This window comes from Equus asinus, chromosome 14 (genome assembly GCF_041296235.1).
Source record: "Equus asinus isolate D_3611 breed Donkey chromosome 14, EquAss-T2T_v2, whole genome shotgun sequence".
In the NCBI taxonomy this organism is placed as follows: domain Eukaryota; kingdom Metazoa; phylum Chordata; class Mammalia; order Perissodactyla; family Equidae; genus Equus; species Equus asinus.
Genome location: NC_091803.1, coordinates 49,246,852 through 49,271,506, shown reverse-complemented (window position 1 = coordinate 49,271,506; position 24,655 = coordinate 49,246,852). Strand labels below are relative to the sequence as shown.

Below are 24,655 nucleotides of genomic sequence, written 5' to 3'. Positions count from 1 at the left end.
GCGCCCGGGACGCCGTGGACCTGCGATGGGGGTGGCGCCCCGGCGCGGTCATGCGGCCCGGCCCCGCCCCCGCATGTGGTCACGTGGCCTGGCGTCGCTGTGTGGCGGAAGTGGCGCCGTTGCCAGGCGGCGGTTGCTAGGCGCGCGCTGCGTGCGCTGCGTGGGGCGCGGCGGCCGAGGCGGGAAGCGCGAGCGGCGGCGCCATGGCGCGAGGTAGTGGTGCGTGGCGGGTGGGGTCCGGGGTTCCGGGGTTCCGGGGCCCCGGGGGCAGGGCCCGGGGTCGGGGTCCAGCGCCGCGTCGCAGCGACCGCGCCGCCCGGGCCCGCGGGAGGGTCGGTGCCGAGACACCTTTGGCCGGGGCCCCGCACTGTGGATGCTGTCACCGCCGGGAGCGCGCGGCCCCAGCTCCTGGTCTTCTCCCCCGAGGGTCTCGAGGCCCCGCACGGGGTCGGGCACTTGGGGGCAGGGCCTCATGCCTGCTTGTTCCCCAGCGTGGCAGCACCCGTTCCTCAGTGTCTTCAGACACTTCAAGGTGGACGAGTGGAAGCGGTCCGCCAAGGAGGGCGACGTGGCCACCGTGATGGTGAGTGGGCCCAGACCGGGCAGCAGGAGGTAGGGGCCCCTCCTCTTCTGGTGCACATGGTGGCACCCCATGAAGGTCCCGCGGTCGTGCCCTCCCGAGGCTCCCTGGGTCTGTGGGGGACGCTGGCTCCCGTCTTCCTCCAGGACAAGACCCTGAAGTGCACCGTGTATCGCGTCCGGGGGTCCGTCTCTGCCAGCAATTACATCCAGCTCCCCAGAACCGGCACCCAGTCCCTGGGGCTGACAGGACGATACCTGTATGTGCTCTTCCGGCCCCTGCCCCCCAGGCACTTCGTCATCCACCTGGACGTGTCCACCGAGGTGCGGAGCTTGGGACCTGGGGCTGCACGTGGGGGCCCTGCGCTCCTGCCATGCTCTCTCGCCTTCTCACCGGTGAGCTCTGTCCCCGCAGGACAGCCAGGTCATCCGCGTGTCCTTCTCCAGCCTCTTCAAGGAGTTCAAGTCCACGGCCACGTGGCTTCAGTTCCCTTTCATCTGTGAGGCCGGAACACCCAGGAAAGGTGACATGGAGGTGGGGTGTGAATGGGGCATGGATGTTCCAGGAGAGGCAGCCTGAGGGCAGAGAGGGAGGCAGTGCTGGCTCTCGCGCAGGTTGGCGGGCCTATTCAGGCTCCTTCATGGCCTGGGGGGGCACCCTCTAGCCGGGGGCAGGGAGTTGGGTGGGGAGACAAGTGGTTGTGGCCCTGGGCGTGGGGGCAGGCCAAAGACGGGTGCTGTGGGCTGGCTGGTGAGGGTCAGTGCTGACTTTGGCTCATGTCCTGCAGACGCAGCGGGTGTGCCCCCCACTGGCGCCCGCTGGACCTGCCTGCAGCTCGACCTGCACGACCTTCTCCTGGTCTACCTGAACCGGCGCTATGGACACCTCAAGAGCATCAGGCTGTGTGCCAGCCTACTCGTCAGGAACCTCTACACCAGCGACCTGTGCTTCGACCCCGGTGAGGGCCATGCCCCACGCCCTGTGCTCAGCCTGCAGCCTGCTCCCACTCCCTGTGTGTTGGCCTCCACTCCCTCCTTTCTCCCCTCCTCCCACCCTGGGTTCTCAGCCAGGGGCAGGGGAGGGGAGCACATCCCTGGTACTTGGTGAACATGTCTCCCAGCTCCCGAGGCACCTGTGGGGGTCTGGCGATGCCCTGCTGGCACCTGGTGTTGAGTCTTGCCTGGGCTGGGAGAGGGAGCTGGACAGGCTTCTCTCAAACTGGAGCCATGCTGCTCTTCGTAGCTGTCACGGCCCCCGAGGCCCGGCGGGCAAAGCTGCCTGTCACCCCCATGCCACGAGAAATGGCATTCCCAGTGCCGAAGGGGCAGAGCTGGCACGACCGCTATGTCCACATCCGGTGAGCTCTGTCTGTCCCTAGGGAGGCCGGGTCGGGGGAGGGCAGAGCGGCCCCTGGGTGCTGATTCTCTCTTCCCCACCCAGGTTTCCAAGCGACAGCTCCAAAGGAGTCTCCACGCTGGGTCAGAAGAGCGGTTCCCTTCCTGAGGCAGGTGGGCCTGTGGGGTCAGTGGGGCCCTGGGCTGAGGCCTGCAGGCTGCCCACAGCTCAGCGGGAGGGGGGCCCGGCAGTGTGGTGCCTGCAGGAGCCGGGGCTATCCTGGAGGTCGTCTCGGGGTCCCAGAGCCGTTGGGAGGTCGTGTGCAGGGCACCTCGAAGCCTCCAGCTTTCCAGCTGGGAGGGGTTGTCGGGGCACGGGGGTGGAAGGGTGGGCTGCAGCTGTTGGTATGGCTTCTCTCCTGGAGGGTGGGTGACGCCAGGGGCCATGGCTGCCCCTTACCACCCCTTGCCCAGTGCATTGTGGCCACGTCCCCCCCAGGCCTCTCTGCACTCTGCTCCACGGGTTCGGCAGCTCTCAGCTCCACGGCGGCCTTCCTGGGGCACGTGCCACGGCTTCTCCCTCACCCAGCACCCTTCAACAAGCCCACACAGGATAGCATGTCCCCCGAGGTCCAGATGCATGACCCTGCAGCTGTGAGTGCCCCTGTGCCCCTGGAGATGGGGCTGGGGGTCATGACCCCAGGGTGCTGACGGGTGCTTGTCCCCTACCAGTCCTGCCGAGTCCCCTCGGCACCCAGGCCCCTCCCAGAGATCAGCATGTCCTGTGAGCGCTTGGAGGTCTCCAGTGTGGGTGGCCCTAGTGGCCGTGGCCAAGAGCCCTCGGCCTGGGCAGAGGCCACTGACAAATGTGTGAACAGCACCAACGTTCATGTGTCTGCCCATGAGTTGGCTGTGGTGCCTGTGGCCCCGGAGGATGTGGCCCCGCATGAGGTGAGTGCCCATCCTGAGGAAGGCAGGGTGGGCCATGCCATTGGGGTGGGGGGCCCTTGATGAGAGAGGGGTTGGGGGCTGTTGGGCTGGTGCTCCCCACAAGCCGTGCGTGCTGGGCTCTGATGGTCCTCTCTCTTCCAGTCTCCCTGCAGAGAGCAGAGCGGGCAGCAGGCAGCTTTGGGCAAGAACTGCTTTCAACAAAGAGTAAGGAGGGGCTGGCATACCGCTCCCAACTCCAGCCCCAGGTGGTGTTGGGGCTCCAGGCAGGGGCAGGACCCGGGGTCCCTAGAGGGTCTGGCACTGTGACCGGAATCCTGGTTTGCTGCCATAAAGCAACCACCCAGGAGCGCGTGGCTTTCTCGGAAGGCAGGAGCAGCCGGGGGTGGGGTGGACCCAAGGGGATGGGCCTCCCTCCCGGAGTCTCACTGGGGGTTTGTTTCAGAGTTTCCTCCCAGACCCCATCCTGAGGCTCAAGGGGGTCATCGGCTTCGGGGGCCACAGCACCAGATGGGTGAGGCGTCCCATGCGCTTGTTGGCTTGTGTGAGCGTCAGACACACACAGGGCGCAGCGGGAAGACCCTGTGTCCCCCTGAGGTAGCTGCGTGGACATCTGAGCTCTCTCAGGATGTCAGGTCCCTCACCCCTGGACCTGCCTGTGTCCGCATGCGGCTCCTGGGTGCTTCCCCAGCGCCTCCTTTGCAGGCCTCCCCTCGTCCTTCTGTGGGCACCAGCCGGGTCAGCGCCGGCCCGAGCACTCAAACTTCCACAGGCCCGGGGCCCCCCTTGCTCTTGACAGCTTTGCTCTGTGTTGTCAGCCACGATCCAGACTGGCCACATGGACCAGCGTGGGTGTGATTGTGGGTCCCTGTGGTGGGGGGGCAGTCGGAAGCTTATTAGGCCCTCCTGGCCCCAGGCTCCAAGTCCTTGGGGGCCTTCCCATCTTCTGTGACCTGAATCCAGCGTCTTGTATTGTGGACAAGGCATGGGGGAGGTTCTGCGTGTACATGTGTGTATCTGTGTGTTCACACATACGTGTGCTTTCTCTGTTCTTTCAGTGACTTGTATGCATGTGACATGGGGAGGGGTGTGTTGGGGGGAGATGAGGCCAACCAGTCCATGACCTCAGCCTCTGGCCCCTGTGTGCAGGCTCTGTGGACCAAGGATGGGGCCGCCGTCGTGTACCCCTGCCACGCGGTCATCGTCATGCTGCACGTTGACACCCGGCAGCAGCGCTTCTTCCTTGGCCACACGGACAAGGTGGGCCCCCCCCGGGCCAGGGTGACTCGGCCTGGAGGCCACACCCCCGCCTCAACCTGCTGCCTCTGCAGGTCTCTGCCCTGGCGCTGGACGGGAGCAACTCACTGCTGGCCTCAGCCCAAGCACGGGCCCCCAGCATGCTGCGCCTCTGGGACTTCCAGACCGGGGCCTGCCTGTCTCTCTTCCGGAGCCCGGTCCATGTTGTCTGCTCCCTCAGGTGGGTGCAGGGCCTCTGAGCAGCGTGGGTGCCAGCCCCGGCGACGCTGACCCCCTCCTCTCGCCCCGCAGCTTCTCTGACAGCGGGGCGCTGCTCTGCGGCACTGGCAAGGACCGCCACGGGAGGACGGTAACGGGGCTGGGCCGGGAGGTGGAGTGGCCCGTCCCAGGGTGCAGGCGGAGGGTCTCGTGTTTCACCAGAGTCCTCTCGGACGGAGCCAACTGTAGAGTGTCCCTTTCTGCTGGTGCTTCAATAGCTGGCCCCGCTCTGCTGGGCGGCATGCTCTGTAGCACTGAGCTGGCTGTGTCGCACATGTCAGCGTCTCTGAGGTCGGGCACGTCTGAAGAGCTGGCGTTTCACCTGGGGCCTCCCTCTGCTTGAGGGTCGGTGTCTTGTTCTGCAGGGGCTTGGTCGGGCATGTGTGGGCTTCTCCGGGCCATGGGGGCCAACGTCCCTACACCCTCACCAGCCAGGCACCTGAACTGGTTTCTGTGGGAGGCAGAGCTGAGGCCTGGTGGAGGCCGGGCTGGGGGCGCTCAGCGTGGGCTTGTTGCAGGTGGTGGTGGCCTGGGACACTGCCCAGGTGGGGCGAGGTGGCGAGGCAGTCCTTCTCACGAAGGTGCACACTGACGCTGACATCCAGGCATTCAAGGTCGCCTTTTTTGATGAAACCAGGTGACTGGGCAGCCCGCCCACCCGAGGTGCTGGGATGGGGTCTCGGCAGCCCTTGGGCCTCGTTGGGGGCCAACCCACCGGTCCTGTCCCTCCTCTCCGTCCTTGACCTCGGGTCTCCTGCGGCGCTTGGGTGGCGCTCATCCTCCCTTACCCTTGCAGGATGGCATCGTGTGGGCGGGGTGGTGTGCGACTGTGGCGGCTGCGACGTGGGGGGCTGCGCTCCTGTGCCGTGGACCTAGGGGAGCACCACGCGCTGGAGTTCACTGACCTGGCTTTTGGGCAGGACCTGGACAGCTGCACACTGTGAGCCTTGCTCTCCTTCCCTGACCAGGAGAGTCCTGCTCCCACCTGCCTTCTTGGTCCTCACATGTCACCTCCCCTGGCAGCTATGTGTGCGGCCGCAGTGGCCACATCCTGGAGATCGACCACCAGCACATGGCTGTGCGACATGCTCGCCGCCTCCTACCCACACAGACTCCCAGCGGCCCCCTCCCAAAGAAGCAGACCTTCAGCTCGGGTAGGTGGGTCCCCTGCTGCTTGGGGGCAGCAGCTCGATGCTTTGGGCTGACACTGCCTGCCCCCTAGGCCCCGGCATCGCCATCAGCAGCCTCAGTGTCTCCCAGGTCACGTGCGCCGTGGGCTCAGAGGATGGCTACCTGCGCCTCTGGCCCTTGGACTTCTCCTCCGTGCTCCTGGAGGCAGGTGGGGCCGCCGCAGGAGGACCATGTCCCCGGGTGGTCCTTGGGCTGGACTGCAGTCGGGGGCTCCAAGGGGCTATGGCCTGGTCCCTGAGGTCCACCCTTGCTGAGCCCAGGAGGGGGTGGTCATGGGGGAGCTGCCTGTCCCAGCCCACAGGGAGACGGGGCTCTGGGTAAAGAGTTTCTGTCCTGGGAGGGCAGGGAGGGAGGTGCAGCCTGCGCAGGTTGGCCCTAGTGCCTGGTCCCCTGCCTGCAGAGCACGAGGGCCCCATCAGCTCGGTCTGCGTCAGCCCCGATGGCCTGCGTGTGCTGTCCACCACCTCCTCGGGCCACCTGGGCTTCCTGGACGTCCCATCCCGGGAGTACAGCGTGCTGATGCGCTCCCACACTGCCCTGGTGCTGGCCCTCGCCACCAAGTGCAGGCAGGAGCACCTGGCCACTGTGTCCCAGGACCACACTGTCCGGGTCTGGGACCTGGTGACCCTGCAGCAGGTGGGTGCTGCTGGAGGGGAGCCAGCGAGGAAGGAGAGACTAGGGGACCGAGGCCACACTGAGGCCCTGTGGGTGGAGCCGAGGCACACGTGGGGCTGGTGGGGGAGGCCTGGGGTGCCCTCTGTCCTTCCGCATATGTGTGGGGGCCAAGGGTTCAGGCCACCTGAAGAAAGACTGGCTGTCAGGCTCTGTGGCCAGTCAGTAGTCCTCAGCCTTGCCCTCTCACGCGGACCCCACCCTCCAGCTGTACGACTTCACGTCACCCAAGGAGGCCCCACGTGCCATCGCCTTCCACCCCACACAGCCAACCTTCTTCTGCGGCTTCAGTGGCGGGGCCGTCTGCTCCTTCAGCTTGGAGGCCACTGAGGTCCTGGTGGAGCACAGGTGGGTGCCTAGCCCGCCACTGGCCCCATAGATGTCCGTGGTGGAAGCTTGGGTCGTGTGTGGGGTCCCCTGGCATGTGTGGGTGGCTGGGCAGGGTGGGAGAGGGCCGCCCAAAGGAAGCCCCTGTCCTGCACTGCCCCTTGGGGATTTGGCCAGGCCCAGCCATGAAGGTCTGGGATGGCACAGTTCAGGACCAAGGCAGTGGGCATCCCCGTGTGGTGCAGGTGTCACCGAGGAGCTGTCACCGGCCTGGCCACCAGCCCCGACGGCAGCTTCCTGTTCAGCTCCTGCTCTCGGGGCTCCCTGGCCCAGTACGACTGTGCTGCCACCCAATGCCGCGTTCTGCGTGTGGCAGGTCAGGCCCCATGCCCAGCCCCACCCTGGTCTCCTGACTGTCCCCTCATCAGGTCCCTGTGGGGTGGGACTTGCCCAGTGCTCACTGATGATAGCTTTAAGCTTCCTACTGTGGTCTCGCTGCCTAGACCCCGAGGGGAAGTATGGTTTTAGGACTCACCAGCCCCCCAAAACTGAAGGTCAGTGAGGGTCTGTGCCTGCCCTGCCCCAGGAGGAGACAGACAGTCGGAATGCCAGGCCCGCAGGTGGGGGTCAGCCCAGGGGCCTGCCCCTTCCCATGGCCATAGTAACTTGGTGGTCATCCCTGGCCCAGGAGGACCCCCAGTTCTCTTGGCGGTATGTGGTGCCCACTCGTGTCTTGATGTCCTTCGCCTGGGCTCTGTGGGCCGCCACTGAGGGATCTGCCCGCCCTGGGCTGGGGTCCTGTGTAGTTGGATGCAGGTTTGGGTGCCAACCTATGTCTGCTCCAGGTGCCCCCACCCCACCCAGCTGACCACCTGCCCCCGTGCTGCCGGCAGCTAATGTGGTGTGCCAGGACGCCCACACGAGCCCTAATGCCCTGGTGGTCAGTGGGGACAGTCGCCTGCTGGCTTTTGTGGGTCCCTCCAAGTACACGGTGACCATCATGGACACAGCCTCACTGGACGAGGTGAGTCAGCTGGAACCTTCTGTGTGTCCAGTGTGAGTGGGGCCCTGCCTGCCTGGCCGGCAGACCCTGTGGATACCCCCTACTCTGGCTGCCGTGTGGCTTCACTGGGTTCTACTAGGGCAGAGGGTGGGCAGGGGCTCTCCTTGGCCAGCCATGGAGTACAAGGGTTTCGAGGGGACAGGTGGGAGGACATGCTCCCTCCAGAGAGGACTCTGCCCTGCTGCCCTCACTCACAGGCACAGAGGACACGTGAGCTGTGGCGGGCTGGCAGGGAGGGGTGCTCAGTGGGTGCCCAGGCTGCCTGCCTCCTGTGCCCTGGCTCTGGGGTGCACGCTCTGGCCAGAAGTCATGGTTGGCGGTTACTTGCTGCTCTCCCCCAGCTTCTGCGGGTTGACATCAGCGCCCTGGACGTGACCAGCAGCCGCCTGGACTCGGCTGTGGCTGTCTGCTTCGGCCCCGCACCTCCTGGCCACCTGCTGGTGTCCACGTCGTCCAACACAGTTGTGGTGCTGGACACCACGTCAGGCCGCATGGTCCGGGAGGTGAGCCCAGGGCTGCGGCTGGCAGCTTGGCCTGCCCCTCCCTTCTGGCTCCGGTCTTGGTGCCAACGGTACCTTGAGGAGTGGGGGCCGCCTGCTGTTCCCGAGAAGTGGCATTTTCCGAGAAGGGAGGCTTCCCCTGTCTGGGGTCCTGTGTGCTCCCATCTCACCCACGAGAATGCTCTCTTGCAGCTGTCTGGTGTCCACCCCACGGCCTGCCCTTCCCTGGCTCTCAGCAGGGATGGCCGCTTCCTGCTCACGGCTGCTGACCGGGCCATCAAGGTGTGGGACTACTTGATGCAGGCCAACCTCGGCTGCCAGGTGTGTGCTGTGGGCAGCCGTGTTGCGGGTAGGGGGAGGGTGGGCTGAGGACGCTGCCCCGGGCTTGCCCTGTGCCCACTGGGGCCTGACGCCACCTAAGAGCCGCACGCTCTGCCCCTGGTCTGGTGGGTATAGGGATTGATGGCCAGGCCTTGGGGCTGGGGGGACAGTGGCATCCCTGGCTGCACCTCAGGGGTCTCCACATGTGACACTCTTTGCGCCCAGGTGTACATCGGCCATTCAGAGCCGGTGCAGGCTGTGGCCTTCAGCCCCAACCAGCAGCAGCTCCTCAGCGTGGGGGACGCTATCTTCCTCTGGGACATCCTGGCCCCCACCGAGAGGTTGCCCCCAGAGAGGCAAGTGTCTGCCCTCGCCCCGCGTCTGTCACGCCTCTGCTGCACTCTCCCCACCCGACACCCTCTCTTGTCACCTTTGCAGTGTCCGAGGCTCGCCCGGGGCGCCCCCGGCCTGTGAGGCTGGTGAGTGGTCCCACAATGCTAGCTGCTCAGTGGTGACATGTGGTTCTGGATCTGCAGCTGCTTCTTTTTCTGGGGGTCCCAGTGCAGAGCTGGGGTGGGGCTAGGGGGCTGGGCACACCTCCTACATTGTGCTCTGCTGTCCTCAGGACCTGAGCACAACCTGGCTCCCTCTGTCTTCAGGCCCAGGTATGAGGCAACTGGAGGACACAGTGTCCGGGGCCGATGGGCTCCCCCAGTGGCAGGTGCCCGTGCCATCCCAGGCATCCCCGCCCCGGCTGGGCCCCTGTGCTGGGCTCCCTGAGGGCGGTGACGGTGAGGGGAGGGGTCCTGGGAGGGCCTGGGCAGGCACGTGCGTCCAGCTGCCATCCTCGCGTGTTTCACTGCTCCAGACCTGGGGGAGGGGCAGGGGTTTGGCAGCTCCCTCCCTCCTTTCATGGCATCCCCACCCCCCCAGGTGCTTTCTCTGTGTCAGATGATGAAGGACCCTCTGAGGAGAGCCACGGCCCCAAGGGGCTCCGCCAGGCCTCAGGCTCAGCTCTGCTGGTGAAGGAGGCTGACGGGGTTGTGGATGCTGCCTGTGGGGCTGCAGGGGACTCCTGGGGCCTCAGCATGCCCCCCCACCCCTGTGGCCAGCCTAGTAAGCAGGGGAGAGGTGGCAGGGTAGGGTGGGGATGCTCATGACTGGACCAAGGCCTAGTTGCGGGCACCCCGTGGGCTCCAGGTGGTCTCAGAGCGACCCTCTGGCCCCTGACATATCAGGATTTGCCCTGTGAGGCAGAGCATGGTCACCTGGAGGGCGAGTGGACAAGCCTGAAGCGGGCAGTGGGATGTAGCTCATTTGTGCCAGCTGACCCTACGTGTCCGAACCCGAGTGTCTGACCAAATCAGGCACTTCTCCCATGCGGCAGGCTGGGAGGAATGTGTGTGGGGAGGGTCTCGCAGTGGGTTTGACGTCCCTCAGCCTCCCTGTTCTCCTGTAGGTGCCCAGAGCCCCAGGAGAGCCAGGGCCCAGCCCGCCGCCCACCCGGACTCCTGTGAGCCCTTCATGGCACAGGGCAAGGCCTCCTCACTGGCCAAGGTCGGCCAGGTCGGGGGTTTCCTCACAGCCCTGCCACAGGCAGATACCATGGGGGCCCAAGGGTGGGGTGGCACAGCCTGTGGTTTCTGGGACCATGGTGCCCTGGCCTCTCCTGGGGCTGCTCCCAAAGCTGACGGCAGTCACCCCGTGAGCACCCCGCCACCCTGTGCCCCATGGTCTGGCCGGGCCGGTGAAGACTGTCGGTATCCCAGACTGGACTGGGGTAGCGTCCTGCTGAGCCTGCTCTGGCCACCCCATGTCCTGGCTCCCTCCCACCTCCTCTGCCCCCGCCTCCTCCACCCTGCCCTGCCTGCCAGGCTCCCCGCACTCCAGGTACCCCCGCGTGTCTCCCTGCCTGTCCTTGTCTGCATCCCGCTCCCGTCCCCACCTGGCCTGTTGTGTGCAGGCATCGGGCGCAGGCTCTTGGCTTTGCCTCCTCTGGGAGTGCCCACTTCCCCGGCCTGATGGGGCAGAACCCGAGCCTCGGCCTGTCTGGGTGCTGTGCGGGCACCAGCGTCCTGGGTCCACTCTCTTGCAGAGCGTCTCCTCCCCTCCTGCCAGCAGTGAGCGGCTGCACCTGAAGGCTGTCGTGGGCTACAGTGGAAATGGGCGGGCCAATGTGGTCTGGAGGCCGGACACAGGTAGGGGCCACAGCTCACCCAGGTGGGGCCCAGCTCTGTCCACTGCAAGGACAGGCCTCAGGGAGGGCAGGGGAGCGCCCACATCATGGGTGGTTTGGCTGTAGGACAGGAGGGGCCCTGGCTGAGGGGCAGGATGTGTCCCCCTGGTGACACCGCCTGGCTCTCTGGCCTCCGGGCGCTGAGCAGCAGCCCTTGTGGCTGGGAAGCCGAGAGGGAGGATGCGCTGGGCTGCAGCTAAGCAGCTCGGGGCGCCCTCCCGCCCCCAGGCTTCTTCGCGTACACGTGCGGCCGCCTAGTGGTGGTGGAGGACCTGCACTCTGGTGCCCAGCAGCACTGGCTCGGCCACCCTGAGGAGATCTCCACGCTGGCCCTCAGCCACGACGCCCAGGTGCCCGCCCTGCACTCTGCCCTGCACGCCCGGCACCCCGGTGCACATTGGAGCCTGGCTTCTCGAGGGCCTGGCTGGCTGACCCTGCCAGATCAGTGCAGGGGATGCTGTTCCACCCACAGACAGGTGGGCCCGCGGACCCCGGCACCTTCCCTGCTGACTGCCCACCCTCCCGCCCACCAGGTCCTGGCCTCTGCCTCAGGCCACAGCAGCACGGCCTCCTGCGGCCAGATCCGCCTCTGGGAGGTGCCCGGGGGCTCCTGCCGGCAGCTCATTTCTCACCGCGACCCCACCGTGCGAGCCCTGGCTTTCTCGCCGGATGACAGGCTCCTCATCACGCTGGGTCAGCAGGAGAAGCGGGGAGGCGGAGGGCAGTGGCCTCTGGACTCCCCTGCCTGTCCTGAGACCCCTGGGCAGCTGACATGGCCGCTGTGCGTCTCCCCCAGGGTACGATGGCGACTGCACCCTGGCCCTGTGGAGCATGTCTACTTACGAGCTCCTGTCCTCCACCCGCCTCCCAGAGCCGGTGCATGGCGTGGCCTTCAACCCGTGGCATGCCAGAGAGCTCGCCTGCGTGGGCCAGGGTGCCATCACCTTGTGGCTCCTGCAGCAGCGTGGGGCCGACGTCAGCCTCCAGGTGCCAGGGTTCAGGGCAGTTATGGAGGAGGCGGTCTGGCTGGGCCCAGGATGTCGCTGACCCATGTTGTCCTCGTGTCCCTCCAGGTGCACCGAGAGCGCATCCCTGAGGAGGTGAGGGCGGGCAAGCTGACCTCGCTGTGCTACGGGGCCATGCCCCTGCTCTACTGTGGCTCCGACACAGGCCAGGTCTGCGTCTGGGACACGCGTGCCTGCTGCTGCTTCCTGGCCTGGGAGGCAGACGACAGTGAGATTGGTGGGTACCTGACCGTGCCTCATGGCTCCTGACAGCTCAGAGCTTGGTGTCTCCCTGGGAGTCCCATGCTGGGGCAGTGGGACCCTGTCTTGAGTCTTGGGTGTCCCGGGGAACCACTCACGCCACCTCCCACCTCCCAGGAGTGCTGCTGTGCTCGGGCGTGCGGCTGGTCAGCGGGAGTGACAGTGGGCGGCTGCGTCTGTGGGCCGTGGAGGCCATGCTGGAGCTGAGGCGCAAGGGCTCGGGCGCCAGGTGAGCTGCCGCATCGCTCGGCATGCCTGGGAGCTGGGGTCTGACCGGGGCCACAGGCCAGCGCTCCGTCACCAGCTGGGCCTGCTCCGTGGGAATGTGCTTGGGCAAGGCCAGGGTGCTGCGGGCCACCAGCCAAGGACAGGGCCGTGCCCCAGAAGCACCGGGCTCCCTAGGCTGTCACTGCCCTGCCCGCAGGTCCAGCTCTGTGTTCATGGAGCGTGAACTGACTCTGGATGGGGCCATCGTCAGCGCCGTCTTCCATGACAGCATGGACATGGGCGTGGTGGGCAGCGTGGCAGGCACGCTGTGGTACATCAATTGGGCCGAAGGTACCAGCACCCACCTCATCAGCGGCCACAGGAGCAAGGTGAGGCCTCCAGGCCGCCGTTGATGTCTAGGGGATCCCCAGCCCGCACAGAGGCAGGGCAGTGGGGCTGCATGTGTCCCTGCGTCCCCGCCCTCCCCCAGTGGTTCCGAGTCCATGCCCGGCTGTCGGGTCAGTTCATACATGAACATTCCAGGAGTTCTGAGGCCAGGGCCTCCACGTGCCTAGAACCGCACGCTCGTCCCTTGTTGACATGGGGTCCACGTGGTGTCCACTCGCAGCAGCCCCGCAGGCCTTGCGGTCTTCTGCTCCTTCCTGTTTCCTCTGTTGCTTTTTCCCCTTGTAATCTACTTGTTGAAGAAGCCAGGTCTTTCCTCCTGGATCCTCCCACAGTCGAGATTGGCCATGCCTCTCTGCTTCTGTGTTCCCTGGGGTCCGAGAGGCCTGGAGGCCAGGCCAGGGTCTGGTCGGGGCTGGTCAGTCCCTATGTCCCCTCCTCCTGGGGGAGCTGTCTCAGTGGTTCCCTCGTCTGGAATGACCCGTCACTCTGGTGGGGTTCACGGTTTGGGAGGGGTCTGATTGCCTTGTTCCCTCAGGAGAGAAGTGGTCTTGTGAGCTGTTGGGTCTCCTGCACGGAGCCGGGACAGGAGCGCAGGGCTGATCATTGTCCCTTGTTGGACCGGTCCCAGCGCCCGCCAACAGCAGCCAAGAAACTCACTTTCTGAGTGTCTTTAAGAGCTGGAGAATGGACACATGCGGGTCCGGGTTCCCCATGGTCACTTTTCTCTTGATGCTTGTGGTCCTGTCTTCGGCGGGGGGGCAGGTCCTTTGAGTTGGCTCCTGGGTCTTTTTTTAAATCTGTATTTATTTGTCCAGAGATAATGGGAGTCATCAAAGAAATCGAGTGTAGGATGGGTGAGGATTACATACTTTTTCTGTTCTCTTGGTAACAGTTTTATGTTGAGGTGTAATTCACAGGCCATACGTCAGTTATTTTTGATCTATACACAGAATTGTACAACCATTACCACAGTCAATTTTAGGGCATTTTTATCATCCCGAAAGGAAACCCTATACCCATTAGCACCCAGCCCCAATTCCCCTTCCCGGCCCCTGACAAGCACTCACCACCTGTCTGTGGATTGCCTGTTCCTGACAGTCCACAGAAATGGAATCGCACACCATGTGGTCACTTCTGCCCGGCTTTTCTCACTGAGCACAGTGTCCTCCGGTTCGTCCGTGTTACAGCACGTGTCAGTGCTTCACTCCTCGTATTGCCAAATACCATTCCATGGAACAGGGAGAACAGTTGTGTCTGTCCATCCACCAGGATGAGAACGTGGGTCCTGAGCCCTTGCCCTGAGCCAGTGCTCACCGGTGACTTCCCCCTTGTGGAACGACAGGTGTTCCAGCCTCTACCTCTGAGGCTGCGCCCGGGCCCGGACTTGGCTGTTTCTTCCCAGAGCCCCAGGCCCCTCCGGTGGGAAATAGACCCAGAGGCAGTGGCCTGAGTCCCAGAGGGGCCCATCGCTTCTCAGTCGGACAGAGCTAAATTACTGTTTCTTAAGATAAAACACGTCACGAGTTCATACTTGACACTTGAAGCTCAGATTCAGGACTAGGCCGTTTTACTTTACCTCATAGGTGTATAGCATCTGTGTCTGCTTTATCCTGCAGCCAGAATCTTCCTTCTCAGTAAGCACACAACAGCTTTCTCCCTGGCTGTGTGCACAGCGGTGTCGGGAGAGACCACACGCGCCACCAGCCGGGGCCCTGGGGACAGCGTCCTTTACCTCGGTCTGCAGCCCCTGGGGGCAGAGGGACGCCACCCAGCTTCAGGTTCTGCCAGAACAGTCCCTGTTGTGGCACCTCAACCAGTGGGTGGTCAGGTTCGACTGACCGGTGGGCTTCTCGTGATTTGGATGCCACCCAGGCATAGTGTAGGGACGCTCGGGAGGGAGTTCAGGACGATTTCTTTAGGCCACATGGAGGTAGCTGTGTCCCCTCTGCCGAGGGCCATGTGGTCTCAGGTGGGGCTGTCTGGCTCCCCGCAGGTGAATGAGGTGGCCTTCAGCCCCAGCGAGTCCCACTGTGCCACGTGCAGTGACGACGGGAGCGTGAGGGTGTGGTCCTTGGCCAGCATGGAGCTGGTCATCCAGTTCCAGGTTCTCAACCAGGTACTCGGGGACGTGTGCAGAGCAGACCGTGGTCCAGCCCTGCCTGTCTGTGGGAGGGCTCTGGCAGCTCCTCCAGCCTTGGGGTCTGTCTGCGGCCTTGGAGCAGGCCCCCATCCCCTCCCTAGGGGCTGCTGATGATTCCCCACCGTGGGTCCCCAGAGCTGCCTCTGCCTGGCTTGGAGCCCCCCGTCCTGTGGACGCCCAGAGCAGCAACAGGTGGCAGCGGGCTACAGTGATGGCACGCTGCGTGTCTTTAGCATCTCCCGAACCGCGATGGAGCTCAAGATGCGTCCCCATCCGGCTGCGCTGACAGCTATAGCCTTCTCTGCTGACGGTGAGGGGCAGGGCTTCACTGTGACAGCAGGGCCCCTGCCTGGCCCAGGTGACACCTTTGGGCTGAGGGCTGGGGGCTCAATGGGGTAACAGTGTGGCCCCTGCTTGGCCCAGGTCAGACCATCCTCTCTGGAGACAAGGATGGGCTTGTGGCCGTGAGCCGCCTGTGCACGGGGATGACCTTACGTGTGCTGAGTGACCAGTGGGGTGCCCCAATCTCCACCATCCAGAGCGCAAGCAAGGAGGTGAAGTGGCCTCGGGAGCCACTAGGGCCTGGCCTGGGGGGGGGCAGCAGGGAAGAGGAGTTGGGCAGGGTGGGGAGAAGGCACCCACTGGCTCTTACCCCCAGGATGGAGACTTTGGGGTGGAGGGCACGGACCTGTGGCTGGCTGCCAGCGGGGACCAGCGGGTCAGCATCTGGGCCTCTGACTGGCCGCAGGGCCACTGTGAGCTCGTGGACTGGCTGAGTTTCCCGGCACCCGCCCTCATGGAGGTAAGAGTGCTTGGTGGCTGCGCGGGCAGGGATAGTGCCTGGCCACCCCGCCACAGTGTGCCGCGCCCCTCCACAGGCTCCAGGCTGCCCAGTGCCCTCCCTCGCTGCCTTCTGCCCCTGGGATGGGGCGCTGCTGGTGTGCGCGGGCCTTGGCGTGCACCGGGAGGTGATCTTCTACAGCCTCCGCCACAAGCAGGTACGTACAGCCCCCCCACCATGTGGCAACCGTGGCCGGGGGCCCAGGGCTGGGGAGGGGGAGGTCCTGGGGCCATGAGAGCCCCTGCCCAGGGCCTCACGCTCACTGCCTGCAGGTGGTGGAGAAGATCCCATTGCCTTTCTTTGCTGTGTCCCTGAGCCTGTCCCCGGGGGCCCGCCTCATGGCCATTGGCTTTGCTGGTGAGTGCTGCTGGGCATGGATTCAGGTCTGTCTGGAGTGGGGCTGAGTGGGCTCAGCTGTGCCCCCACACTGAGACATGCCTCTCCCCTCCGTGCCCTGGGTTCCTGGTCCCTGAAATGGGGTGAGGACACCTGCTCCGGGGCGGGTCACAGGGTCAGGAGATGAGAGCTGAGGGGGGTGGGGCCACATGCAGCACATGGCACTGGGGCCTGAACAGAGGCAAACGTGCCAGTGCTAATGGCCCCACCCTCAGCTTTACTGCCCTGAGTCCTGCTGTAGCGAGCCCTGGGGCGTGGAGGGCACTGGTCTCTCGACACAGCTTCCCCCACACAGTGCCGGCGCCCAGCTGGAGACAGAGCTGGGGGGGGCTGGGGGGGCCCTGGGCCCTGGAGCTGCACAGAGGGGGCCAGGGTGCATGTGGCGCCCCACTGCCTGGGCCCAGCGCCGTGCCTTCTGCCCGCAGAGTGTGTGCTGAGGCTGGTGGACTGCACCTCGGGGGCCGTGCAGGACTTCGCTGGCCACAACGACTCAGTGCGGCTGTGCAGGTTCACCCCGGCCGGCCGGCTGCTCTTCACGGCGGCCCACAGGGAGATCTTGGTGTGGGAGGTCACGGGGTGCTGAGCGCAGCAGGGACGGGGGTCCTGTGCACCCTCCTGGTCGTGTTGGGCACCTGGCCTGGGCAGAGGCTCGGCTGAGAAGCCGTCCTGGCCGAGGGCCTGGTGCTGAGCCACGGCTCGGGGGCTCAGGCCCGGGTGTGGGTCGTCAGGACCCTGAGCGTACGTGAAGTGTTTGTTGGGTTTTACCCGACGGCTTTGCTGTGTTTCTACCTTGTACAGTTCAAATAAACGTGGGTACTGTGTCAACCTTCAAAATAGCCAGTTGTTTTACCAGCAAAATGGGTTTATTTGGAAAAACCAAAAAATTACAGTTTGGGACCAGCATGCCATGGCAAATCCAAGAAACAGTGGAGAGCAACGTTATTTTATAGGGAAAAAGGAGGAAGTTGGGGGAGGTTGTTTTGAACGATTCCGTTGGAGGCAAGCCGGAGTTCAGGGTGGTCATGGCTCCTGGCTGGCTAGTTCCTGGGACCCTCCTTCCTGTTTGGGGTAGAATGTACACTTCTTTCTATGGGGGCCTGTAAGCTATCTTCCTGCCTTCTGGCCTCCAGACCCCACTGTACATGAAGTTCCCCTTTATTAGTTTTCACAGTCGCGTAGTGGCATCGTGGGCTGGTCACTCGCGTCCTACTGCCTTGGGCCTGGCCCTCCCAGCTGGCCTGAGCTCAGCCCCTGCCCAGCTCCGAGACCTCCTGCTCCCTGCCAAGGCCCCTGCGCTGGCCAGCGGCGGTGCCAAGGCCTGGAGGCCCCGGCCTGTCCGGCGGCGAGGGCTGCCCTGCGCGGAGTGGGCCGCTCGGGGCTGGTCGGCGCCAAGCGCGGAGCCGCGGGGCCGGGGCGGCACCTGGCGCAGGGCCCCGCCCCCTCCGGCCGGAGCGGCGTCTGCAGTGCCCGGCGCCCCCGCGCGGTGGCGCCACCGCGCAGCCCGGCCGCTCTGGCCCGCCCGGCTCGCGAGTGCGGCTGCGCGGCGGGGGCCGGAAGTGCCGGCCGCGGAGAGGTGGCTGGGGTCGGCCAGAAGCTCGGGCGGCGCCATGAAGCGGGATGTGCGCATCCTGCTGCTGGGCGAGGGTAGGCGCCCCGCGGCTGCGGCGGGGATCTTGGGGCCGCCGTGGTTGGGGTCCGGGCGGAGATCTTGGGGCTGCTGGAGTCGGGGTCAGGGTGGGGGTCTTGAGGCCGCCGGGGTCAGGGTGGATATCTGAAGGCCGCCGGGGTCGGGGTCAGGGCGGGGGCTTTGGGGCCGCCGGAGTCGGGGTCAGAGCCGGGGTCTTGGGGCCGCCAGGGTCTGAGTCGCGGAGGGGGGTGTAGGGAGGGGGGTGTCTTGGGGCCGCCGGGGTCGAGGTCAGGGTCAGAGGGCGGGGGTTGCGGGGCTCTTGGGGCCATCGAGTCGGGGTCGGGGCCGGGCCTGTCTGGGGTGGTAAGGGGCCCCACGACCTTGAACTGGCACGCTGACCCCGCTGCCCCGCGTAGCCCAGGTGGGGAAGACGTCGCTGATCCTGTCGCTGGTGGGCGAGGAGTTCCCCGAGGAGGTAAGGGCAGCGCAGCGAAGGGACTGAGGCCCCGCGGGTTCCTTGGGATCACCCCGGGGCGACCTCCCTCTGGCCGAGCTGCCCTCATGGCTGGGTCTGCTTCAGGTCCCTCCTCGGGCCGAAGAGATCACCATTCCAGCAGATGTCACCCCAGAGAAGGTGCCCACCCACATCGTCGATTACTCAGGTAGAGCCCCCCGCCCCACGGTGCTGCCTAGGAGCAGGCGTTTGGGGCAGGTCTGCAGTGGGGTCTCTTCCTTGGTCCAGAAGCTGAGCAGACCATCGAGGAGCTCCAGGATGAGATCCACAAGGTACAGTGTGTCCTGAGGACTCAGGAACCTGGTGTGCAGCCCGGCGGCGCTCAGGCCCTGGGGATGGGCTGCCACCTTGGCCTGATCGGCTTGGCTCCCTGAAGGGTTGGATTAAGGTGCTCAGGGCGGCCTCGGTCTCGCTAATTCTGCTGTGACCTCTCTGCCGTGGGAGTCGTGGGGTTTCCCAGGACGCGCCCTGCTGGGAGCCAGGGAGGAAAGGGATGGTTGGTCTCTCCTACCTGCATGGCTGGCCCGCTCCCCGCTCTCTGTGCCCAGCATTCACTCTTCTGGTGGACCCTGGGGTGGGCCCCTCAGATAGCTCTGTGCCTGTAGTCCAGTCTGCCGCCCTGGGCCTGGGGCCGCTGTGGGACCCTGACCAGGGCTGCAAGCCACACAGGCCCTTGCTCACGTGTTATTAGGAGGCTGTGCCTGGACCGAGCTCCAGTGGCAGGGGACAGGGGGCGGTGCTGCCCCTTCAGCTTCTGTTGCTTCCTAGGGGCGCCACTGGGCAGGGGTGCAGGTCCCAGCTCCTTGGGGGCAGGCCATTTGCCATCATCGGCCCTTTGTGCTGGTGTTCTCATCATCCCGTCTGCCCACAGCAACACAGGAGTAAAGGGGGTGGCCTTGTCTGTCCTGGGTCCTCCAGGGGACTCACTGGCCAGAGTTGCAGTGCTGGGGCCTGGCGTCTGCAGTGGCGCGGGCAGGAAAGAGCTTATCTTAGGTTTGAGCAGCTGACTGCCAGTCCTGGTGTGATGTGGCAGGGGACCCCAGCTGGAGGGGTACCAGGGAAGGGTGGGCTTCCCAGGCCTTTCAGTCACACCTCACCCACCTGTGAGTGCCAGGGGCAGGGTGGAGCAGGAGGCCTGTGGTCACACGGTGCCACACTCCTTTCTCCACAGGCGAACGTGGTATGTGTGGTGTACGACGTGTCTGAGGAGGCCACCATCGAGAAGGTGAGCGAAGGAGCTCCCTCCCATCCGTCCGGGGTCCCTGCTGCTGACACCTAGTTCGGTCATTGGCCTGTCCTCTGCACAGACCCCAGGCCCACTCAGCTGACTTGGGCTCTGGGCAACTCGCACCCTTGGCCACCCCATCTCTGACGAGTGACGGGGAGGTTCATGGAGCCACCCCAGATGCTGGGGGTCTGGGGGTCTGTGGTCAGGACCTCTACAGCTTCCCCAGGGAGCCCCTGGGACCCGGCCTTCCTGCAGACAGCGTGAATGGCCACGGGTCTGGACCACACTAGGTCTGTGGAAGGGGCTGCCCTGGGCTACCGACCCCAGGCGCCTTGGGGGTGTTTGGGAACTGCCGGGATCAGTTGAGGTGGTTCTGCCAGTTTCTCTGTCCCACTGGCTTCATTCCTAGCAGCCATGATTTTGGCCCTCAGTGGGCCTTTACTGCCCCCCATCTCTCCTTGAGCCAGATAGAGTTCCAAACGGGAGCCATGGGTCCAGCTGGCCCTTCTTTTTACAGCCGGTCCTTGCCTTTCAGATCCGAACCAAATGGATCCCTCTGGTCAATGGGGAGACTGAGAAGCCCAGGTAATGGGCAGGCCCAGGGGGGCTGGGCCCCACCAGCCCCCATCCCTGGTGACCGTGGGCCTCTCCCCCAGGGTCCCCATCATCTTGGTGGGCAATAAGTCGGACCTCCGACCAGGGAGCTCCATGGAGGCCGTGCTGCCCATCATGAGCGAGTTCCCTGAGATCGAGACCTGTGTTGAGGTAAGGGTGGGAGGGCTGGGCAGGGCACTGAGGTAGAGAAGAGGAGGGGCAGGGATGGGGCTCAGAGGTGAGGCCTTGCGGCAGGCACTCAGCTGGTGGCCCTAGGAGCTTGGAACAGGCCAACTGTATCGTTGAGGGCATGTGGGATCCTGCTTCCTGGGACCATGGGCTTCTGACCCCTGTTCCTGTATCTTCCTTGGGGCCCTTTGAGTTTCCTGGCATCTGGCACCTTTCTGAGTCTGTTCCTGCTTCTCCCAGTGCTCAGCAAAGAACCTGAGGAACATCTCGGAGCTGTTCTACTACGCACAGAAGGCCGTGCTGCACCCCACAGCCCCGCTCTACGACCCCGAGGCCAAGCAGGTGGGTGACGGGCGTGGGTGGGCCAGGGGAGCAGGTGGCAGCACTGCGGGGTGTACTGACCCAGCTGTCTCCGCAGCTGAGGCCAGCGTGCACCCAGGCCCTCACACGCATCTTCAGGCTCTCGGACCAGGACCTGGACCAGGCGCTCAGCGACGAGGAGCTCAACGCTTTCCAGGTGCGGCCCCTTGGTCTCCTGGCGGTGCCCATCCCTCTCAGGCCGCAGCCGCACTCCATGCCTCGGCCACCCTTTGTGACCACACCGAGCAGTCACCAGGACAGCTGGCTGACTGATGGCGACTTTCTCTCGGAGGCAGAAATCCTGCTTCGGGCACCCCCTGGCCCCGCAGGCCCTGGAGGACGTGAAGATGGTGGTGTGCAAGAACGTGGCGGGAGGCGTGCGGGATGACCGGCTGACCCTGGACGGTGAGGCTCCATGCCCTGCCTGTCCCCTGGGTGTGGGGAGGGGCCCACTTGTGCCTGGTGCCACCCCCTTTTCTGCTCCGTCCGAATAGGCTTTCTCTTCTTGAACACACTGTTTGTGCAACGTGGCCGCCACGAGACAACGTGGACCGTTCTGCGGCGTTTTGGCTATGGCGACACACTCGAGCTGACTGACGACTACCTCTTCCCCCCGTGGGTGGTGGTGGGGCTCAGGGCTTCCCCTCTCCACTCAGTGTTGGACAGGGCCTGGGGCCCTCGGGGCATCTGGCCCAGGGTGGGGTTGGAGCACTTGCTCTGGGCAGAGGCTGGCTCCTGTCAGGATGGCCTTTGCAGGGGTGCCCTGCCAGGGGTGGGCAGGGCTGAGATGCATGCTCAGCCAACAGCCCCTTGCACCCCACCACATATCTGCCTGCTCTGCCGCCTGGCATTGGGCTGGGGGTGGGGAGAGCAGGTCCCACGGGGAGGGTCTGACCACAGACAGGGCCAGCAGGGCAACGCGCAGAAGGCGTGCCATGCATGGTGTGCACGGGGCTCCCCTGGGAACCCGACAGCCCCCGTGCCCCCTACAGGCTCCACGTGCCCCCCGGCTGCAGCACCGAGCTCAACCACTTTGGCTACCAGTTTGTGCAGAGGCTGTTTGAGAAGCACGACCAGGTGAGGGCGCCATGCCTGGCATGCCTCGCCCCACCCCGCCCCGTGGTGTGTGTCACCGTCACCGTGTCAATGCGGCCTCTCTACCCCAGGACTGCGATGGCGCCCTCTCTTCTGCGGAGTTGCAGAGCTTTTTCAGTGTGTTCCCGGCTGCCCCCTGGGGCCCCCAGCTCCCTCAGACTGTCCGCACTGAAGCCGGCCGGCTGTCCCTGCATGGGTACCTCTGCCAGTGGACGTAAGTGCAGCCCCTGGCCTGCCCCGCCCCCCCCAACCTCCCTGCCCGCCGTGATGCCGCCCCTCCCTCAGCCTGGTGGCCTACCTGGATGTGCGGCGCTGTCTCGAGCACCTGGGCTACCTGGGCTACCCCGTGCTCTGCGAGCAGGACTCCCAGGCCCACGCCATCACAGGTGGGTGCGTGTCTTTCCACTGGGCCCAGTGCCTCCTGGCAGCCCCTCACTTGCCCTCATCCTTGCTCTCCACCCACAGTCACCCGTGAGAAGAAGCTGGACCAGGAAAAGGGGCAGACGCAGAGGAACGTTCTCCTGTGCAAGGTGGTGGGGGCCCGTGGAGTGGGCAAGTCTGCCTTCCTGCAGGCATTCCTTGGCCGCAGCCTGGGGGTGAGCATCGGCCTGTGCTGGGCCAGGGGACCCAGCTCCCACCTGAGGCCTCCAGGGGAGGGGCTCTGGGGGCATCAGGCCAGGAGCTTCAGGCCCCTCCCTCCTCAGCACCAGGACACCACGGCGCCCCCTGAGGAACCTGCCACGTACACCATCGACACGGTGCAGGTCCATGGGCAAGAGAAGTACCTGATCGTGAGTGCAAAGTGTCCCCACGGTAGACCCCGGGCCATGCTGGGGGGAGCTGTCCCAACACGTCCCCAGGGGACCAAGCCCCGCACCCCTCTGAGGCCGCCCTCTGTCCAGCTGTGCGAGGTGGGCACAGACAGCCTGCTGGATGCTGCCCCTGACGCCGCCTGCGACGTCGCCTGCTTGATGTTCGATGGCAGCGACCCCACGTCCTTCGCGCTCTGTGCCAGCGTCTACAAGGCAAGGCCCGGCCCGCCCCGCCCCGGGGTCCACCCACACCCTTGGCACAGCCACCACGTGACGGCACCCTCACGTCGCCTCTCCCTGCAGCGCCACTACATGGATGGGCAGACGCCCTGCCTCGTTGTCTCCTCCAAGGCCGACCTGCCCGAAGGTGTCTCGCCGCCTGGCCTGGCCCCAGCTGAGTTCTGCCGCCGGCACCGGCTGCCTGCCCCCACCCCTTTCTCCTGCATGGGCCCAGCCCGGCCCAGCTCGGCTGTCTTCACCAGGCTCGCCGCCATGGCCGCCTTCCCGTGGGTATCAGCACCTCAGCCCCTGTGGTGGGAGGCCTGTCCCCGTCCTGGGGCACCAATGTCCCTGTCATCAGGAGAGGGACAGCTTGGGGTCAGGACTGGAGTCGGTCAGGGTTGCAGGGTGGGCCTTGGTCCTGTGCTGATGGCTGGGCGGGGCTCTCAGGACCTCGAGTTCCGTGTGCTGGACACTGACCAGGAGCAGCTCTCCAGGGCTCTGACTTTCCAAGAGGGAAAGTGGGGGAACCCCAGGGGTGTCTCCAACCAGCCCGTCTCTCCTGCAGGCACCTGGCTCCCGGCGAGCTGCACACCTCCTCCTTCTGGCTGCGGGTGACACTGGGGGCTGTCGGGGCCGCGCTTGCTGCCCTGCTCAGCTTCTCACTCTACAGGGTCCTGGTGAAGAGCCGATGAGGCCCTGGCCCTGCAGTCTGACCTCGAGGGGCTTCCTTCTGTCTGAACTTTGCTTCTGAGGACGGGGCCCACTGCCCTGCCCCTGCTCGACCCCGGAGTGGCCCCCCCGGTCTTGGCAGCTTGTGTCCTTCGCAGCCACAGATGCCAAGCACTGCCCATGTTTGGGGGCACCATGTGTTGGAGGAACTGGGGGGTGTGAGTGAGGAAGCCAGTGACCCCAGACCCGAATTCTCAGGGCTCCATTGTTTCTTCCTGGTCTGAAGCAGCCAGTGGGTATGAAGAGTCAGAGGGTAGAGTTTTGAGCCAAAGGTAGGAAGTGGAAGCAGGAAGTGGCTGGACCATTGTGTGGACCCCCACCTCCCCCCCCCCAAGGCTGTGTCTCTCACAGAAGACATGAAATTGGGTTTTCTAATTAAACTTGACTTGTGTCTTCATCTTGGTTCCCACTTTCCAAAGGTGACTTTTCTTGAATCAGCTAAAAACCATCTTTTGTCTCAGTGTGGACTGGAAACCCAGTTCCTGCCCACCCTGCCTCCCCTCCAGGCCCAGGTCCCCCTCCTGAGCCTCACTCAGGCCAGTGTAAGATCCACTTAGAGCCCAGCTGCAGCCTGGGAGCCTCCGCAGCCACTGAGGTCTGTGCTGGTGGAGAGTGCGCGCCTGCAGGGGGCTGGGTATGCCCTGCGGCAGTGCCCACTCCCCAGACCTCAGCATCCTGTCAGCCTGGCCGGGCTGCACTGAGGATCTGGATTGAGGAGGGACTCGAGTGTGCCGGGGTCCAGAGTGTCCTGCTTCTGGCATGCAGGGTGGCCCTGGCCTGGGGGAGCCACCCTCTTCTCCCTCCTCTTTCCTCCAGAGGCTTCTGTCCCTCCCACCAGACAGGGGACAGAGAACCCTTCTTGGGCTGAGAAGGGGACCTGGCTTGGCTTTGGGTTTCAGCACCTGCTGTCCGAGGAGCTTTCTGGCCATGTTTTCTGAGGCCTGGAGCGGACACGGCCTATGGCGTGGCTGGGTGGAGGACCTCAGCCACCCAGATAAGTTCCCCTTATCCTAACTGCCATCAGAGTTGTTCTATGCAAGGCAGGCCCTCCAGACCAGGGCCCCTCCTGGTGCCTGGATGTGCTGGTCGTAGGAGGTGGGGGGAGCTGCCTGCCCCCCAGGGATGCTTCGGCCTGACCCACAGGGTCCGGGGTTGGACCCTGAAGTTGTCCCTCTGCCATACCTGCCGGCCTCACGGTCCGCGGGGTGGGTCTCACCCGGTTCAGGGCAGGGCAGGATGCTGTTTCCAGCCGGTGAATTCTCCTGAGGCTCAGCTGCCGGGAGCGATGGCTCCATGGCGTGAGGGTTCTGAGCAGCTCTTGGAGGGGGTTGCTATGGCTAC

General features: G+C 65.1%; 2 protein-coding genes across 27 annotated transcripts; both read left to right on the top strand.

Moving 5' to 3' along the window:
• Positions 1-85: 85 nt before the first annotated feature.
• Positions 86-16,775, top strand: WDR90 (WD repeat domain 90). 12 transcript variants are annotated; one of them, XR_011494411.1, is made up of 43 exons: positions 86-213; positions 492-583; positions 727-903; positions 995-1,103; positions 1,368-1,538; positions 1,823-1,937; positions 2,021-2,088; positions 2,414-2,568; positions 2,647-2,865; positions 3,007-3,069; positions 3,308-3,376; positions 4,012-4,122; positions 4,194-4,339; positions 4,411-4,468; positions 4,896-5,014; positions 5,174-5,317; positions 5,401-5,531; positions 5,600-5,716; positions 5,969-6,204; positions 6,449-6,588; positions 6,813-6,943; positions 7,461-7,591; positions 7,972-8,133; positions 8,323-8,451; positions 8,677-8,807; positions 8,890-8,930; positions 9,111-9,242; positions 9,385-9,567; positions 9,911-10,008; positions 10,547-10,649; positions 10,916-11,037; positions 11,221-11,380; positions 11,484-11,674; positions 11,761-11,929; positions 12,070-12,181; positions 12,377-12,548; positions 14,561-14,683; positions 14,809-15,017; positions 15,131-15,261; positions 15,366-15,509; positions 15,586-15,705; positions 15,821-15,905; positions 16,370-16,775. XR_011494411.1 is itself a non-coding variant. In XM_044747401.2 (43 exons), exons 1-43 carry the CDS (start codon positions 204-206, stop codon positions 16,525-16,527), a joined length of 5,517 nt encoding a protein of 1,838 aa, XP_044603336.2. In that variant the 5' UTR covers positions 87-203; the 3' UTR covers positions 16,528-16,775. The 12 variants fall into 12 exon arrangements, 9 of the variants coding, with proteins under 9 accessions (XP_044603336.2, XP_070341405.1, XP_070341406.1 ...); XM_044747401.2 differs by having other exon boundaries at positions 87-213; positions 9,077-9,172; positions 14,843-15,017; XM_044747400.2 differs by having other exon boundaries at positions 88-213; positions 14,843-15,017.
• A 680-nt stretch (positions 16,776-17,455) lies between these two features.
• On the top strand, positions 17,456-23,711 carry RHOT2 (ras homolog family member T2). Of its 15 annotated transcripts, none has more exons than XM_044747409.2 (19): positions 17,456-17,588; positions 17,988-18,046; positions 18,152-18,233; positions 18,314-18,357; positions 19,257-19,310; positions 19,849-19,898; positions 19,970-20,078; positions 20,337-20,438; positions 20,515-20,613; positions 20,753-20,861; positions 20,951-21,071; positions 21,449-21,533; positions 21,623-21,765; positions 21,837-21,937; positions 22,017-22,147; positions 22,256-22,342; positions 22,454-22,576; positions 22,667-22,869; positions 23,151-23,711. In XM_044747409.2, exons 1-19 carry the CDS (start codon positions 17,552-17,554, stop codon positions 23,275-23,277), a joined length of 1,866 nt encoding a protein of 621 aa, XP_044603344.1. In that variant the 5' UTR covers positions 17,456-17,551; the 3' UTR covers positions 23,278-23,711. The 15 variants fall into 15 exon arrangements, with proteins under 15 accessions (XP_044603344.1, XP_070341420.1, XP_070341418.1 ...); XM_070485315.1 differs by having other exon boundaries at positions 17,487-17,588; positions 17,993-18,046; XM_070485322.1 differs by having other exon boundaries at positions 17,515-17,588; positions 17,993-18,046; positions 20,749-20,861.
• The last annotated feature ends 944 nt before the right edge of the window (positions 23,712-24,655 follow it).